General features: G+C 43.0%; 2 protein-coding genes across 4 annotated transcripts; one reads left to right on the forward strand and one right to left on the reverse strand.

Annotated features, from left to right (window-relative positions):
- Positions 1–4,958: 4,958 nt before the first annotated feature.
- LOC133911976 (glucan endo-1,3-beta-glucosidase 7-like) lies at positions 4,959–9,262 on the forward strand. The gene is made up of 4 exons (XM_062354493.1): positions 4,959–5,602; positions 7,759–8,138; positions 8,236–8,865; positions 8,952–9,262. Exons 1-4 carry the CDS (start codon positions 5,527–5,529, stop codon positions 9,159–9,161), a joined length of 1,296 nt encoding a protein of 431 aa, XP_062210477.1. The 5' UTR covers positions 4,959–5,526; the 3' UTR covers positions 9,162–9,262.
- Positions 9,263–9,337: 75 nt separating this feature from the next.
- On the reverse strand, positions 9,338–16,168 carry LOC133911975 (uncharacterized). Of its 3 annotated transcripts, none has more exons than XM_062354490.1 (15): positions 15,841–16,168; positions 15,178–15,409; positions 14,381–14,460; positions 13,818–13,856; positions 13,702–13,720; positions 13,115–13,171; positions 12,358–12,485; positions 12,163–12,231; positions 11,744–11,829; positions 11,553–11,662; positions 10,764–10,814; positions 10,483–10,541; positions 10,124–10,168; positions 9,954–10,028; positions 9,338–9,836 (listed from the first exon to the last, which is right to left on the reverse strand). In XM_062354490.1, exons 1-15 carry the CDS (start codon positions 15,940–15,942, stop codon positions 9,720–9,722), a joined length of 1,269 nt encoding a protein of 422 aa, XP_062210474.1. In that variant the 5' UTR covers positions 15,943–16,168; the 3' UTR covers positions 9,338–9,719. The 3 variants fall into 3 exon arrangements, with proteins under 3 accessions (XP_062210474.1, XP_062210476.1, XP_062210475.1); XM_062354492.1 differs by lacking the exon at positions 15,841–16,168 and adding an exon at positions 15,668–15,773; XM_062354491.1 differs by lacking the exon at positions 13,115–13,171.
- Positions 16,169–16,171: the final 3 nt, after the last annotated feature.

The following is a 16,171-nucleotide window of genomic DNA, read 5'->3' on the forward strand; positions in this document are numbered from 1 at the left end:
TAATTATGACGCGTCACTAATGATCTTTGGAAAAGAATGTTAAAAGGATAAAATATCCAGTTTCTATCACAACTATATAATAGAAGAGGTGGTAAGTTGGCTACACGCGCGAGGAGGTTGCGGATTTGATTCCCATGAAACACAAATTTGAAAATAATGTGAAAAAACGTGACTTGTGAGGTATGTGGGATGGGCCAGCGTTGGGATGACTCGGGTGAAAAAATTATTTTTTTTAAACTTTTTTATGTTAAAAAAATAAGAAAAATATTCATCGGTCATTAGTGACGGGTCAAAATTATAACTCGTCACTAATGTTCAGTAAATAGTGATAAGTCACGATTATGACCTGTCACTAATGACCTATTATTAGTGACGCGATAAAAGTGATGGACATGTGAACCATCACTAACGTCGGTTATCACCCATCAATAATTTTTTTTTTCACATAGTGTTGGTCCGGCCCTTAAGCTTAGATAAATAGTATCCACTTTTTTTTTCTCAATTTTTCTCTTTTCCCTTTTCTTTATTTGAGCAGTAGGGTTACCGTGCTTCAAAATTCACGAAAATTTTCTGTAAGGCCTATAATTCATGACCAGATGAATTTGTGCATGTTTGAATTTATTTGAATTAAAAATATAATATCACATGAAAAGATAAACATGTATATAAATAGAGCATTGTAAAGGAATTCACTTTTTCACCAACTAACATAGGGTTAAAAATAATTTTAGATATTATTAATACACATGAAAGGAATATTAGTGAATTTTACCAAAATTTCTAGAATTTTTTTTTAGGCCTTAAAAATTTCTAGAAGTTCGAAAAGTAGTCTTCTTTGATGTTTTTTATTTTGAAATCTATATGGGATATTGAGGTCAATCCGTTTAAAATATATTTATTATGAATTATAGACCATACAAAAAAAGTTTTATTGATTTTGGAGTACGACAACCCCACTACCCAAATAGAGAAAGAGGAAAAGAGAAAAATTGAAAAAAAAAGTTGTTACTGTAAATTTTTTCATCCGAGATATATTTATTTAATTATTTATGTTAGAAAATAAAAAAAATTCCTCAAACTCCATCCAAATCATGTAACCGAAGCAAAACGGTTGAAACTAGCCTTTCAATTGCCATCGCGCCCTGCCTGGCACCGACTCGCTTCCTTTATGTCCACTTTTACCTGCAGAAATAACATCGTTCATGCAAACTTCTATTTTCTATTACAAACATTTTGGTTTAAGAGGTGCCCATTGTTGTGATCGGTATGTCTATGAATCAATCTTGTAAGGAAAGCAAACATGCCAAAGCACTGATCATTTGATCTATCAGTAAATTGGAAGGGATGGTGAAATCCGCATCCGTCTCGGATGTCACGTCCACGTGCATGTGAAGGCACCAATCTTTTTATTAAAAGCCCCCAAAAAAACCTTGTGGATGATTAAATTAGTAGCAGAAAAAAAGCATCAGTGCACATGGTCAAAGGAAGAAAGATACTAGGTTACAGACTCTCTACTCTCTCTTAGTGATATTAGGTCACGGGCACCCGTCATGCCTCACACCATTACCTCTTTCTACACTTTTTTAGTAAGATTGTTCATCTATCTCTTGTCTTTAAAAGATTCATTGATTCCGTTCTTTTCACTATTCCCATAGTACTAGGATGATCAAAGTTTTGACGCCCTCTTTATGTAAGCTAGTTGATAGATGCGCTCTTTCCACCATGACTAAATGGAGCTCATGTCGGACCACAAGCTTGGTTGTATATATGGGAGATGTAGCCATGTCGCTAATGAAGAGGTATACTGAGGCCTCGAAGTTGCGTCGGCACATTAGGTAGAAATAATGATTTTGGCACTGGCATAGTTGTAGCCTTGGAGCTGTGCAGACTCGGTCTTGTACAAGAAACCAAGAGAAGAATTTGCACTTTGGGGATGCCCACACTTTCCAAATGAGTTTGTTGCATCCCTTGTTCGGCAATTCCTCAAATTGAGCTACATATGCAGATTTGGCCGTGTATGTACCACATGGGCAGTTAAGGTCCACGAGATTGTGTCCTCCAGCTGGTTGAGATGGACCTCACTGATCCGTTCCCATAGGTTTACAAAATCATCTACGGGGGCTGTGGTTAGGTTATAGCGGAGGTCACCGACCCAATTGTTGTCATTGAGTGCACCAGGCACTGTCATGTTTCTTCGTTTGGAGTGCGCATACAGAGCCGCCGCTAGGTCCCTTGGAGCTTCACCATCGAGCCAGCGAGCGCACAAGAAGGGAGTCTGTTTTCCATTGCCTATTATGATTGTGGTGCAAGCATAAAACATCTCCTTGTCCGCTTTATCGCATGTCGTCGGTTGTCCTATCCAGAGACTATCCGGTTTTACCCATTCAAACCACAACCAACGTAGACGAAGGGCTTTGTTAAATTTCTCTAGGTCTACAACGCCCAGCCTTCCTTTTTCACGCGGCTGACAAACCTTTTTCTATGCCACTTTGCATGCGCCACCGTTGCATTCCTCATTTCCGGCCCAAAGAAAGCAACGTCTGTATTTGTCCTGAGCTTTGAAGAATTTCTTAGGTGGCTTAATAGCGGTGAGGAGGTAGGTAGGTAGGTAGGTAAGGAGGATATAACACTCTTCACTAACTCTGTTCTGCCAGCTGCCGTTAGGAGTTTAGGTTTCTATCCCGAAAGCCGTCGAGCTGACTTATCTAGAATAGAAGACACCAATCTTCCCTAGCAGTCTGAATAATAGCTGGCCAAAATAATACGAATTAGCCCTATCATTGAGCTCACAGACCACAAGACAATTGAGGAAGTTTCCAAACCCACGAGGGCATGGGCCATGGACTCTTCACCTAACTCGCAAGTGATGGCCTCGTGACTGCGTTTACTTTACCCATATGGCCATATGTCACGAGTTGTTCGATCATGGCTCCTCGTGGACCCGCGCTGCTGTCATCTACCTCGATTGTGGCGAAACGAACCAAACTTATATGTGACATGTCAGCGTGTAATGAGTATGCTTAATTATGTGAACGTGAATCATACACCTGGCTACCTGCATATGATCACTACTGTGTGGACTATGTTTGGTGGCTTGGTGCCTTGAAGTGTTCAAACAGTTTCTGGGGTCCGGGACGAGCTCGAGAAACCAGCTGCTAATGTCCGCAAAGATTTGCTGCTTGCTCGATCGGAAACAGCATCTGACGATCGTGCTGGTGTAGCTGTGTAAGTAGTTTCACCTGACCTCTATAACGCATGCTATCGATAATTTGATTGAACTAGATACTCCAGTTTGATAGCAAGCTTAAGTGGACCCAGATTAAAGCGTACCACAAATCCTGCCCATGCTGCCCTACGCATCTAGTCATCCTGATCAGCTGTCGTCAAACTTTGACGAGCTGGGCAAAGATCGGAGGCCGAAGCAACCCGTGTCATGTGCCGCGCGACGGCGCTGCGCACGTCTCAGAATTTAGGGGCCGATTGGCTGTCCGTATAGAATGACTATGATTTAGTAGATACTTATAATTATAAGAAAAGGTATATTTGATTATCCGTATATATTATTTTAGTCTGAACTGGTTTGCATCTGCTTATATAGACGATTTGATTTGTCAATATCATAAACTAATATTTATACGAACAATCAATCATAATTTTAAATTATACATTCGTTCATGTGACCTCAGATTCAATCAACTAAATATAAATTCAACTCAGACTGTTTAAACAGATATAACTAATTTAAATACTTTTCTTTTTAACAAATATAATTTTAGTGGTCTCTTAACCAAATCTTGTAGGAACAATCAATCAAACTCTAGGTGCGCAGATGCATGCAGCCACAGCTGACAGTGTGGCGGACGGGAGACAGGTTTGGCAGCCGTGGCGCACTGCGTGGATGGAGCAGCCGAGTGGGAAGCCACGACAGGCGTGGCATGCCGAATCGACTCACTCCTTTCACCTGACCTCAGCGAGTGGTTTAATCATTGATGGGCTCATATCTCAATTAATTAGCGTGATAACTGCCCGTGTGGCTGCTCGCGCGTCACAGCATATACATTCGCCACTCAATCCTACTTGAGAGGCCTACCTCTCGCGAATGGCACGCATAATTCGAAAACTTGGACGAGGTTGATAGGCGAGGCTTGAGAGCAAAATCTAAAGTTATCTAAATGAGTCGTGTCTACTGTCTCGATCCGAGATATATTATTATAGGCACGATACAGGTATAATATGATACGATATAAGATATTATACGTGACTGAGTCAAGCGTACGGCACGTCATGCCGGCATGACACGACCTGACTTAGATGGATTGGTAAGGACATGACCCAAGCACGAGCTTAGCCAGCAGTGGCTGCCCGACCACCTCCCCAGCCACCCCATCCTGAGCCGTCCCGCCCCCGCCCCACCCCAATCACGTTACCCCGGTCGCCTACCGCAATGCTCCGCCGCTCGACCACTCCGCCTTGTTGCCCCCACCCTTGCCCGACCGCTCCGCTGCATGGCCAGCCCGCTCGAACCGCCCCGTCATACCGCAACTATGTATAGACGACCTGACATAACACTGTATTTCACAAGTCGTGCTGTGAGTCACGCTTTCAACACGTAGACTGATACGATATAACCTAATTAGTTAGCCGAACTAATCGAAACATGTCTAAATGAGCCATGTCTAAACAGGCCTGAGCCATGCTGAGTGGCCCATTTAGGGCAGTCAGGCAAAACCCCATCATCATCACCATGGCACAAATAAATAATAAATAAAAATCCATTCACCACGACTTCACAGGTCTGCTATTTCCGACGCGTCAGGCACACGGCGCAGGTGCACAGCCACATCCTTCCTGGAATCCCTATCCAGAAATTCTGCGAAACCAAAGAGCAACCGCTGCTGCACTGCACTGACACCATTATTTCCATCCCAAGCGATCCCCCTATTCCTGCCTCTGCTTTTCGCCGTGCTGATCCACAGGAGGAACATTACACCTGAAGCAATCCTTGCTTACGCTTATATGTTTTGGTGAACGCCTATAAAAGAAGCTAGGCCTGAAGCCTAGCAAGTTGTAGGCTGTGACACCTTGTGCAGGCAGGTTCAGATGCGCAAGTTTAGGTTTCTTATGATAGAATCTATTTATCTGTATTTGAGTTCTAGACTTGACATGAGTACTTATATTTTCTTCAGTTTATAAGTATGAGTGTGGGGTCCGTGGCGTGTACTTAAAAGAAATAAGATTCAGATACGCACAAAAGGAGCAGAGGGTGACCAGCTTCTGCGGCACACACATCGTCTGTCGTCCTGCCGCGCGCCCACGGTGTCGCCTCGCGCGCTTCGTCTTCTTTACGCGGGCGGGAAGGGGAAAAGGCTGGGCTCCGGTCCTTGCTTGCGTATCCCGTCCCGCGCCTTGCTTTCCCGAGCTCGTTCGCTTTCTTCCTCGCATCCGTTTCCATACCTCAAGTAGCCATGGGAGGAGCCTGGACATAACGTTAGGCGGTCGCAGAGGATTGCAGTAAGAGTCAGCAGCATGGGGATCGGGAGGTGGCAGGGTGCTGCTGTGATCCTTGGGCTCCTGCAAGTCCTCCTCCTCTTCCACTTGGCAAGTAAGTTCATGCCGTTTGCTTCTTTGGTAACATGCTTCAGAGTTCTTTCTATCCCTGTGATTAATTTATATGTCGGAATATGCTTCTTGCTCTTCTTTTTCCTCTACTTGCTAGTTTGTTCTTACCGCCATCAAGGTTTAGGAATTCATCTTGCTTTGCAACCAGGATTAACTTGAGTTTAGTTCCGGCCTTGATTCTCTAGGCTATTCTCGAAAAGTGAGAGCATGCCATACAGCTGAACATCGAATCATGTCAGAATATTTCCTTTTCCAGAGTAACAGATCCTCGAAATCGCTAGCTCGTTACTCAATTCAGTTCGCTTTTGTTATGCCGCAAAAAAAAAAAGAGCGCAGTGTACATTACTTTTTCATTTCTGCGAACTTTGCGTACGTTACTACATACGTAGGTCAGTCATTCGCGGGCTAGTTACCGAACTTTGCTGAATGGTGTGTAAAGTGGATGGCGATTGATGGTACAATTTTCGCTAATCTAAAGTGGGACGGATTTGCTGACATTTTACTTTTGATCCCCATGAAAATGACATTTCTCCAACAACAGAGAACAAAAGGTTGGGAGAGATTGAAATTTCTCTTTTCCTTGTGGTTTCATTCAGCCTTCGGCCCATGTGTCAATTGAGTCATAGTCACAGTCTTAACGCCTAGATAAAGAAAGGAATTAAGTTAGACTTGCTCTCAAAGGCGATACATAAAATTAAACTCCTCCCTCCAATCACAAATAAACGTCGGTTTAGACTGTGTGCATCAATATTTTTAAATTTTGGTTATAAATTACTCTTTATATATTAAGTTTGAATTTTTGAAAATGATACAGGTATTTTTGTCTCAAAAAGTAGTTTTATAATATTGTGATTTTGCTATAGTCTATAAAAATATCACACAAAAAATAGTAGTCAAATATATATTTTGAGAACCGTGTCAATATCCAAAATAACAATCACTTGTGATCGGAGGGGATTTGTCAATTTGGAGACAAATTCTTATCAAGCCCATGATTCTAACGGCGCAGCAGAACAGAGTAGGATGTTTTTTTTTTTTTGTCTGGTGACAAGAACGGTGCATTGGTACTTGTATTAGCGGAAGCTGACTTGCTTAAAAGAGGGAAGAGTATGCGTAGCTCATAAGCAACTTCACACGAACTGTTCCTGCTCTGGCATGGGTCATGCTCAAATTGGATTGGCATGAGGTGACTTTGGCCAATGGCTCACACTTTTGAGTCCACCAAACCGGTTGTTGGTCAAGGAATCTAGCAGGAGCATGCCGATTACCAAATTATCAATTCATAGAAACCAACAACTCCTGGACAAAACTTCAGAGTGGTTTTAGCGGCCACCAATGCTGATTAAGCCGCGAAACAAAAGTTAATCGGTCGTGTCTTGGGGTACCTGCTTCTGCATGACAGATGATGGCGCCCAAAGAGGCCAAGACTGTGCAACGGTGCCGGTGCTGTCTAACGCCAGCTCCCGAGGTACATTTGCATGTGACTGAGCGCGTCAGGCGTTCCCCGCAAATGGGCTATTTTTCATTCGGCTCTGTCCCAAAATCTGATTCGTATCATCACGAGTTGTGCACGCAGTTCTCTCTCCTAAGGACTTTTACAGTACAACTAAATAAGTACATATCGTCCATTTTTTTTATCCGGTGATTTAGATTGGTCCAACGATACTCTATCGCCAATCAGTATTATGGGTATCATTAAAGAGTATCATGGGTATCATAAAGGTAGGATTGGAAAAAAAACTATGATAAACTTGTAAATTATATGTTTAATTAGGGAAGATCAAAATGTTAGTTTATTCTTCGGATAAACTTTCACTTATTCTGTTCATTTCATTTATTAGGGTTTCCACTCTCTGTCGGTCGATCGATGGTAGGTGGTGAAAGTCCGAAGTTCGGTCAGTCAATGACGTAATTATCCCTAAAGATATCAAGATAATTACAATAATACCTACTAAAATGAACGGTTGAATCATAATAATAATACTCTTCATCATCTAGTATCATGGTGTACTATAAAGTTTCTGCTTTCCTAAGCTTTCTGTCGGACTGTAAGTGCTTAATGTCTAAATTTTACCCCAAAAAAAAAAATGACCGTGTGCTCTGTAACTTCGACTTCACGTGCAAGTTCAATATGTACAGCGTCGCAGTCGTTCATCGGCGTCAACTACGGGACAATCGCCGACAACCTGCCGCCGCCGGCGTCGACGGCCAGCCTCCTCATGTCGACGTCCTTCGGCAAGCTCCGCCTCTACGAGCCCCAGCCGGACCTCATCGCCGCGCTCGCGGGCTCCAACATCTCTATCCTCCTCGGCGTGCCCAACGGCGACGTCCCGAACCTCGCGTCTTCCCCGGCCGCCGCGGCGTCCTGGGCCGCCGCGAACATCCCCACCACGGTGCCCGTCTCCGCCATCTCCGTTGGCAACGAGCTGCTCAACTCCGGCGACCCCACCCTCGCGCCCCAGCTCCTCCCCGCCATGCAGAACCTCCTCGCTGCGCTCCCTTCTGGCTCAACCACCAAGGCACGTATCTTCTCGTCACATGTGATCAATGCCTAATTACAGCAAAATGCACGGTTGGCCGGACGGTTCTTGAACAAGTCAAGTTGGGAACGAACAGATCTCCACCGTTCATTCCATGGCCGTGCTCTCGTCGTCGGACCCGCCGTCCTCTGGCGCGTTCCACCCGGACCTCGCCGGCAGCCTCGACCCGGTGCTGGACTTCCTGCACCAGAACGGCGCACCGTTCATGATCAACCCGTACCCCTACTTCGCGTACACCTCCGACACGCGGCCGGAGACGCTGGCGTTCTGCCTGTTCCAGCCCAACCCGGGCCGCGTCGACGCCGTGTCCGGGCTCACCTACATGAACATGTTCGACGCGCAGCTCGACGCCATCCGCGCGGCGCTGGACGCCAAGGGGTACAGCGACGTGGACATCGTCATCGCCGAGACCGGGTGGCCGTACAAGGGGGACGCCGACGAGGCCGGCGCCACGGTGGACAACGCCAAGGCGTACAACGGCAACCTCGTGGCGCACCTCAAGTCGCAGGTCGGCACGCCGCGGACGCCCGGAAAGTCGGTGGACACGTACATCTTCGCGCTCTACGACGAGGACCTCAAGCCCGGGCCGGTGTCGGAGCGGTCGTTCGGTCTGTACCAGACTGACCTGACGTCGAACTACGACATCGGGCTCGTGAAAGGTGGCAGCACGGCGGCTCCGGCCAGTTTAACTCCAGCTCCGGCACAGGTGCTTCGTGATGGAACTCCAGTTCTCGCCGATTCTGCTGCCTTTGCTTGATGGAACGGGCGTTACTGATGCTATTAACTTTGTAGGGTATACCACGGCCGAGCAAGGGGGCGACGCCGACGGGGTTCTGCGTGACGACGGCCGGAGTGCCGGGCAGCACCCAAGGTCAACAGGTGCCGCAGAGCAGCTCGTGCTACATCCCGGCAGGAGCCATGTCGCGGCGAGCTGACGCCGGCACATGGCAGCTTGTTTGGTTTGGTGTTTTGCTGTGCGTGGCAATGGTAGCCGGCAAGTAGCTACAGCCAGTATGTCATCGGCTAAAAGCGAACAAGTGCAGGCTTTTGTGACCACACTCGCTTATGCACATGAATTCACCACCAGATTAGATTTTGCGAAAGCTGCACATAGTCGAAGTGTCGAGCCAGTCGCTTGACTTGCCTCGACCTTCACCCCTTTGAAAGTGCAAACGATATAAGGCCAAAAAGATTACGTGAGCCCTCCTCTCAAAAAAGGCAGATTACATGAGCAACGTTGTGATTTTATCTACAGAGCTAACTATAATTAGTTTCGTGATATGCACACTTGCGCACCCTGTATATGCAGGCGGCACCTTAAATTTGTGCGCTTCAGCACACCATAATGCGCAAGCAACATTTGGTTTGCAGTTTGGATATGGCTGGACTCTGATTCACACTTTAAGGAAGCATGCCGATGGCATCAATATTTTGGAACCAAAACTGCAGCAGGCATCCAATCTTCTGATCCAATCTATTAACCTTGGGAAAATTCCTTCCCAATCACTGCTGGAAACATCAGCATCCCTAAAGTTTCAGGACATGTCCGACCAAAGATTATCATGATTTAAGTTTGTTCCAAAGATATGCTGCTTTTCTGATTATTGGGTCTGCTGAGGAGCCTTCTGCGTATGCTTCCAAAGCCCGCAAGAGTTTTATGAATTTGGCTCCATCATCCTGAAGCGGTATGTCACAGGAATTTAAATGTTCGCAGGAAGGAGAAACATAAATTGAGCACAATTTAGCTGCAGGTATTTTTTAAAACAAAAGCTATGATGCTAAATTCTAAGTCACCTGTGGTTTTTGAAATACAAGGTCGTCTGTCTTGAAAGGAACCATATAAGGAGGAAGATCAGAACGCAATGTGGCCTACAAGAAGGTCAAATGAGTTTAGTTGATAGATGGTCTCTTAACAATTAGAAAGGAAGCAATAATTTTTCACAGAAACATCAATAAACGAATACCAGGCTTTTGCAAAGGATTGCCTGTTCTGAATGAGATATCAAAACCTGTAATGAACAACATTAAACTCAGTTCAACGTTACCAATTGATAAACAATATAAACTGTTCGACAAGAAAACAATGATGTCAATACTCAAGGAGATACCAGATTAATTTAAGTGTGAGAACTAAAATGATATTTAGTTTTTCAGGACCATGGTATTGACCAATTCCGCTGCAACAAAGGCATCATATAACCAAATGAAGCGAAATCATGGCAGCATTGCTGGAGTTTCTGTGCACAGGCACAAGTGCATGCTGATGCATGAAGACATAGGACAGGAATTATCATTGTACAAGATTGAGCATGGTCCACCTTACCTGTTTAATTCGTTTGTCCTCAATTTCATCCACAGATTTCAGTAGATTCTCCAAGGAACCTATTTAGAAATTTCCAAAAAATAACATCATTGCTATACTTTTGAAACACTGCAAGATGATCACTTGTACACAAGACATCCTTTATCATATCAGCATGTGTACCAAGATCAATCAGTTTGCACCAACAAGCTAAAATCTAAAAGAGAATATACTACATCCTACAAATCTTAAACTAATCCAGATTTAGTTTGTCTTCCAGAGTGCAAGTTTTTTAGACATACCGAACTTAGTTATCAGCTTTACTGCATTAACATCTCCAATCCCTTCAACTCCTGCAAAAGAAAGTGTTTCCAGTCATGTCATAAGCATCTCACAGTCAATAGGTTCCAACAAAGATAAATTTCGATCAGAGATGCAAAGTGGCAAGGAATGATGAACAACTGCTGGTAACGATTATAAATAAGAGATATTTTTCAGGCACAAAACAATTGTTTTTCTAACTAAAAAGGTGACATAGATTTAGTATGGTTAATAACTCATTTGATGGGTCAGAGATGGTCTTTGTTCAACAGCTAAAAGTACAATCCAATTTCAATCACATAGTACACAACAAATGAAGCAATAGCTAAAAAAGTAGAAGCACAAACGAATATTTCTAGAAGATCATGAAGTTACCATTTCCTCCATAAAAGATCTACAGTAAAACGCATGATGCTGAACGTCTGTATTTGCTTTTCGATTTTTTACCATCTTCGCATTGACTTCTTACAGTTATTTCTCTTCATTGTGTAGGATTCCCAGTTTCAGTTAATTTTAGAGCTGAAATGCTGATACTACTCTAGAAAAGCAAAGGCAGTCAAGCACAAGAATGTAGTATTTCTAGATGGCAGCAGCCACTACTGTGCTTGGTTGCCTAGTCTGTTGCCAAGCAGCAGTCAGAAAAGACTACAGGTCAAGGACATGCAACAAACAGACTAACCAAACCCAAAGCAGGTTATATCTTGTTACCCTTTCCTATCGAATGTTAGAAAAGGTATGCATCATAGGACAAATCAGTAACAGAGGAGTACCTGGTATATTGTCAGCTTTGTCTCCTGAAAGTGCAACAACATCAACAAACTGCGAGGGTTTCAGTGCTCCATATCTCTTGACAAAGTCTTCAACTCCAAATGAAACCATCCTGAATGTCCAAATCATTAAATTAACTATTTGAATCGTCCAGCTACACACTTATGAAATGCAACAAATCATTTGATCTGACCCTGAACCGCGTGGAGCAATCCGAAGCAAACGCAAAGAAGGTGATAAAATTTGGAAGAAGTCTTTATCAGGCGAGACAATCCGTACCTTCAGAGGAGAGAGGCATTTTAAGACAGAAAGATACTAGTCATAGATAAGGACCAGAGTACACGAGAAGATATCTTGTGTGCATGCGCCTGTTGTGTTCTGTGAGGGGGGCTGGTCCAGTCTGGATCGCCGTGTGAATTTTCTATTCTATTGTTTTCGAGATTTAAAGTTTTGAATAGAAGAAGCAATTCTAAGCATATCAACGATGAGTGACAGAACACAGAAGCTTTGGAGGACGACTCATGAATTACTAACAAAATTTTCATGGAAAAAAATTTGATGAACAGTTGATGGATAGAATAATTGAAAAAAGATCTATGCACAAGAATTTACTTTGTAACCTGCCGACACACTGTTGACAGCCAGGGTGCCAATGACATCATCAGCTTCAACACCTGGAACCTGCATCAATTATTTAGCAATGCCAAGTATCAACAGCTCCTCCAATTCAGAAATACTCAGAGCGCATTCTTGAAAAATGCCAAATCTCTATCCAGACTGTAATAAAATGCAGAAGTGTTTTTTTACCTCAATTACTTTGATTGACATTGCCTTAATGGATGCCTTCAAGTATTGCATGCCCTGGACAATGGTGTCAGGTGTTGGGGTGCGGTTGCTCTTGTATGCAGGATATAACATATGGCGAAAGGTCATTCCTAAGAAAAGAATAATGGAATTATAATTTTATACGTTTAAAAACATAAGAGGAAACAGGAGACAACCGTTGCAATAAAAAGCACCCAACACTAAAAAAGCAACGGCGTATTCTGATAAGTAGTTATTCAAGCTAACGATATCTCATGCAAGCATCAGAGCTTAAGTTTTAACACATTCGCATTCCAATGTGTGAACAATCTTTAAGCACCTGCCACCTTGGAGCATTGGAGATGCCCTCATATTTTCTTGCTCCCAATACACTACTCCGTGTCTAACTATTAGTCTATTAGTAGAGAAATGAACAATTTGTAAAGAGAATCAGAAACAAGAAACTAAGCCCCGTAAAAGTCTTAAAAAGTAAAAGTTGGTGGTGCTGCAATGGTAAGATACAGCAATCCAAAACTGCTTTATCCAACTTGTATTGTATCATTCCTACTGGCCACTGCGCCTGACACTTTCTTAGCCAAGGAATGGAGTGTAACAAAACATGGCTTATGTGCACAATGTCAAGGGATCCAGGCCATGGATCAGCTTAAAATCTTAGATGCATCCCCAAGATGCTAATGACAGGCACAGATTACCTTCTCCTATGATCCCATCAACTTACTTGAGTACATTTTACTCTTACCTTTTGCCATGTGACATTCTTTGGATGGCATGGCAGTATAATGACCATATGGAACTCCTGAAAAGAAAAGTTTGGTGACTTATTTGTTACTCTAAGAACTTTTAAGGAAATGTATCACTTTAAATTTGTGCAGCAAGGATACTGGGTTCGTCTCACAATCTAAAGGAAAGAGAAAACCTAGACCCGCAAATATCCACAGAAAAACAAGTATTGATTTTGAATTTAATCAAACATCTTAGATGAAAGTATATTGAATGAAAATCAGTCAAGAATGGTAACAAGAAATTTGATAGCAAGGTAAAGCTTACGGCGAATCAATATGCCGGAGTAGTGCAATATTTTAGCTTAATAAGTTGAACAATATTTTAGCTACCCCAACTTGCTTGGGACAAAGGCTGTTGTTGTTGTTGTAAGTTGAACAATGTAAACATCATGTTTTGATGAGGATCCGATGCTTATTGAAAAAATGTAGCAAGTGTGTTGCAGAGAGTGATCAACAAAAGAATCACTGCACGAATACTAAACAATAAGAATGTGTATACAGTATACTCAATGGAGATGAGAATTATCTGATGGACACAGCTCACCATCATGGTCAAACACGACCTGCAAATGAGTAAACAAAATCATAAGGGGTCGGAAGGCTTATGAGAAAACAAACAGAAAACGATGCCTGTAGAAACCACACTAAAACTCAACATACCGCAGCATGAGATGGAATGAATTCCAGCATGTCAAGAAGCTGCAGAAACAATTCAACAGAATCACCACAATGAATAACACACAAAGCAAAACACAAACTTCTACAATCTTAACATGTAGTTTGGCACTTTGCTACTAAAAAAAAAAATGTGCAACCACAAAAAAGCACATTAAGTAGTCAAGTACAAAGTAAAATATACACTAATGTTAACTGAAAATAAACTCCTGTAACAAGCGAAACATCTTAATCCTGAAACAGGCAGTTATGCGCAAACTTTCCTTTTAGTTTTACCAGTGAGTCCAAAAATCCCAATGGATCATCTAAATGACCATCTACATCCATGTCAATAGACTTGGTAAAAGACAACACTACTGCCTGTCAGCAATATCTAATGCAAGCAATTCCTATCTCATTTTGACAGTTAAGCTTGATCAATTCCACAACATCATAAAAAGACAGCATGAGTAACAGCATGAGTTCCAATAATGTATACAAATATAAGTGGTAAGGTTTTGCGCTTCTTAGAATCAAGGACACCTTAGCTATGGAAAAGTCCTACTTACCAGGGATAGAGCTTTGAATATAGTTAAAACCCAATCCCCATTGCCATCAGCATGCTCCAACTGGCCATGCTGCAGCTGTGCTACACCCGTGGAAACAGAAATGGATGAGTTGCATATTCCAGCAGTGAAAAAAATGCAGAAAGAATGAGGATGATGACAAAAAGGTAGCAGAAGCAAATTTTACAGTGCTTGAGGGCACCTAATTAGGAATTGCTTTTGGTGCCTTTTCTTTAGTGAACTTCAATTTTATGAAGGAGGGAGTTCAGGCAGTTTTGCTAAAGACAGTTATGTTGGATATAATTTTGACCTGACTATACGAACATAATTACAGAAGAACAAGATGTTTTTTCAACAGCATAGCACAAAGTCCAACCAGAAAGATAAGACTTCACGATAATGAATATGCATAGCTTAGGCTAGGCAATCCAGCAGCTAAACCGTCAACCTGCGAAGGAAATGCGCATCTTATGGGTAAATGACATGAGAGAAATGCTTCCATGTTATGAAGCCAAACTTGCATGTGTGGACATGTGAAAGTTTTCTTTTTCATGCTATATTTTAGCACTCGTGAAGCTTACTTAATTTCTCTATACCCTTAACATCATAGAAAACTAACGCCAACAGTTCCATACCAAAATTTAGTTCCTGTGTTTCATTTACTGATGGAGGTACAGATTAAGTACAGACATCAAGGTGTATCCTCTTTAGAAATTTACTTATAAGAAACAGGAAGGAAACAAAATAACAAAAAAGATCAACAAAACGGTGAAATAAAGAAGAATTCGGAAAACACTAACCTAAGATCTTGTAGTACGATCTGTACATCACTGACGTTCCATCAACAAGCATTATCCTACTCTTTGAAGGGTCAGCACGAGTGACACCCTCGCTGGCATTTGACAATGTGTTCGATATACCTGAGGATATGCTGTCATCATACAATGGAATCCGTGGAGTAGTCTGCACTGATGGTCCTTGAAAATTCTCGACTGAATCTGTGATTGGCAAAACTGACTGATCCGAAAAACCCTAATGTTAAAGAGAAAAATTTAGAACAATATTATTTGACACTAAAATCCTTGAAATTATTAAGATGATGAAGCCCTAGAATCACTATGATTTCGAAGCGGAAAAAAGGCTTGGCCAATCCAATGCGAAATATAAATATCGTGGTTAACCCAAATAAAAATCCAGCGGGACTACACACAGTAGACGAAACTATATAATTTCGACTGTACATTGAAGAAACTAGAGTATAAGTAAACCACGGCAATGCAATCCAAGTACCAGTAGTGTGGCTCATGGGCTTCCTGATGCTACTAGGGTAATGAGCATCCCCAAATTTTGTCGCTCCCTCCTAATCCCCAAGTCGTCACGCCATGTCGTCGCAAAAAAAAAAAAAAAAAAAAAAAAAAAAGTCGTCACGCCATGAGAGGAAGAAGGATTTTTATAACATTTACCTTCCTGAACACAGCGAGTGGCGACGGGAGGCGTAGCGAGGCGGCAGCGCGGTAGAAGAGGAGGCGGGGCGCCGCGGCGGCGCGAAGGCAGCAGCAGGCCATCGGCGGATGCTACCTCTTCCGCATCGCCCGCGTGGAGGACGGAGGGGTGGTAGTGGCGGGGAGAAGGGCTAGAGTTTAGGTGATGGGGATTGGGAAGCCGGAGATGGAGGTGGAGGAGGACGAGGCGTTCGACGGAATGCGCGGGCGGAGTGTGGAGCAAGCGAGGGGAGCGGCCGACTCGCAGGGACTGGTAACGAGCGGCTTGGTGACCTGCTGGCCTTGGAGGGCT

This window comes from Phragmites australis, chromosome 3, assembly GCF_958298935.1.
Source record: "Phragmites australis chromosome 3, lpPhrAust1.1, whole genome shotgun sequence".
Lineage (NCBI taxonomy): Eukaryota > Viridiplantae > Streptophyta > Magnoliopsida > Poales > Poaceae > Phragmites > Phragmites australis.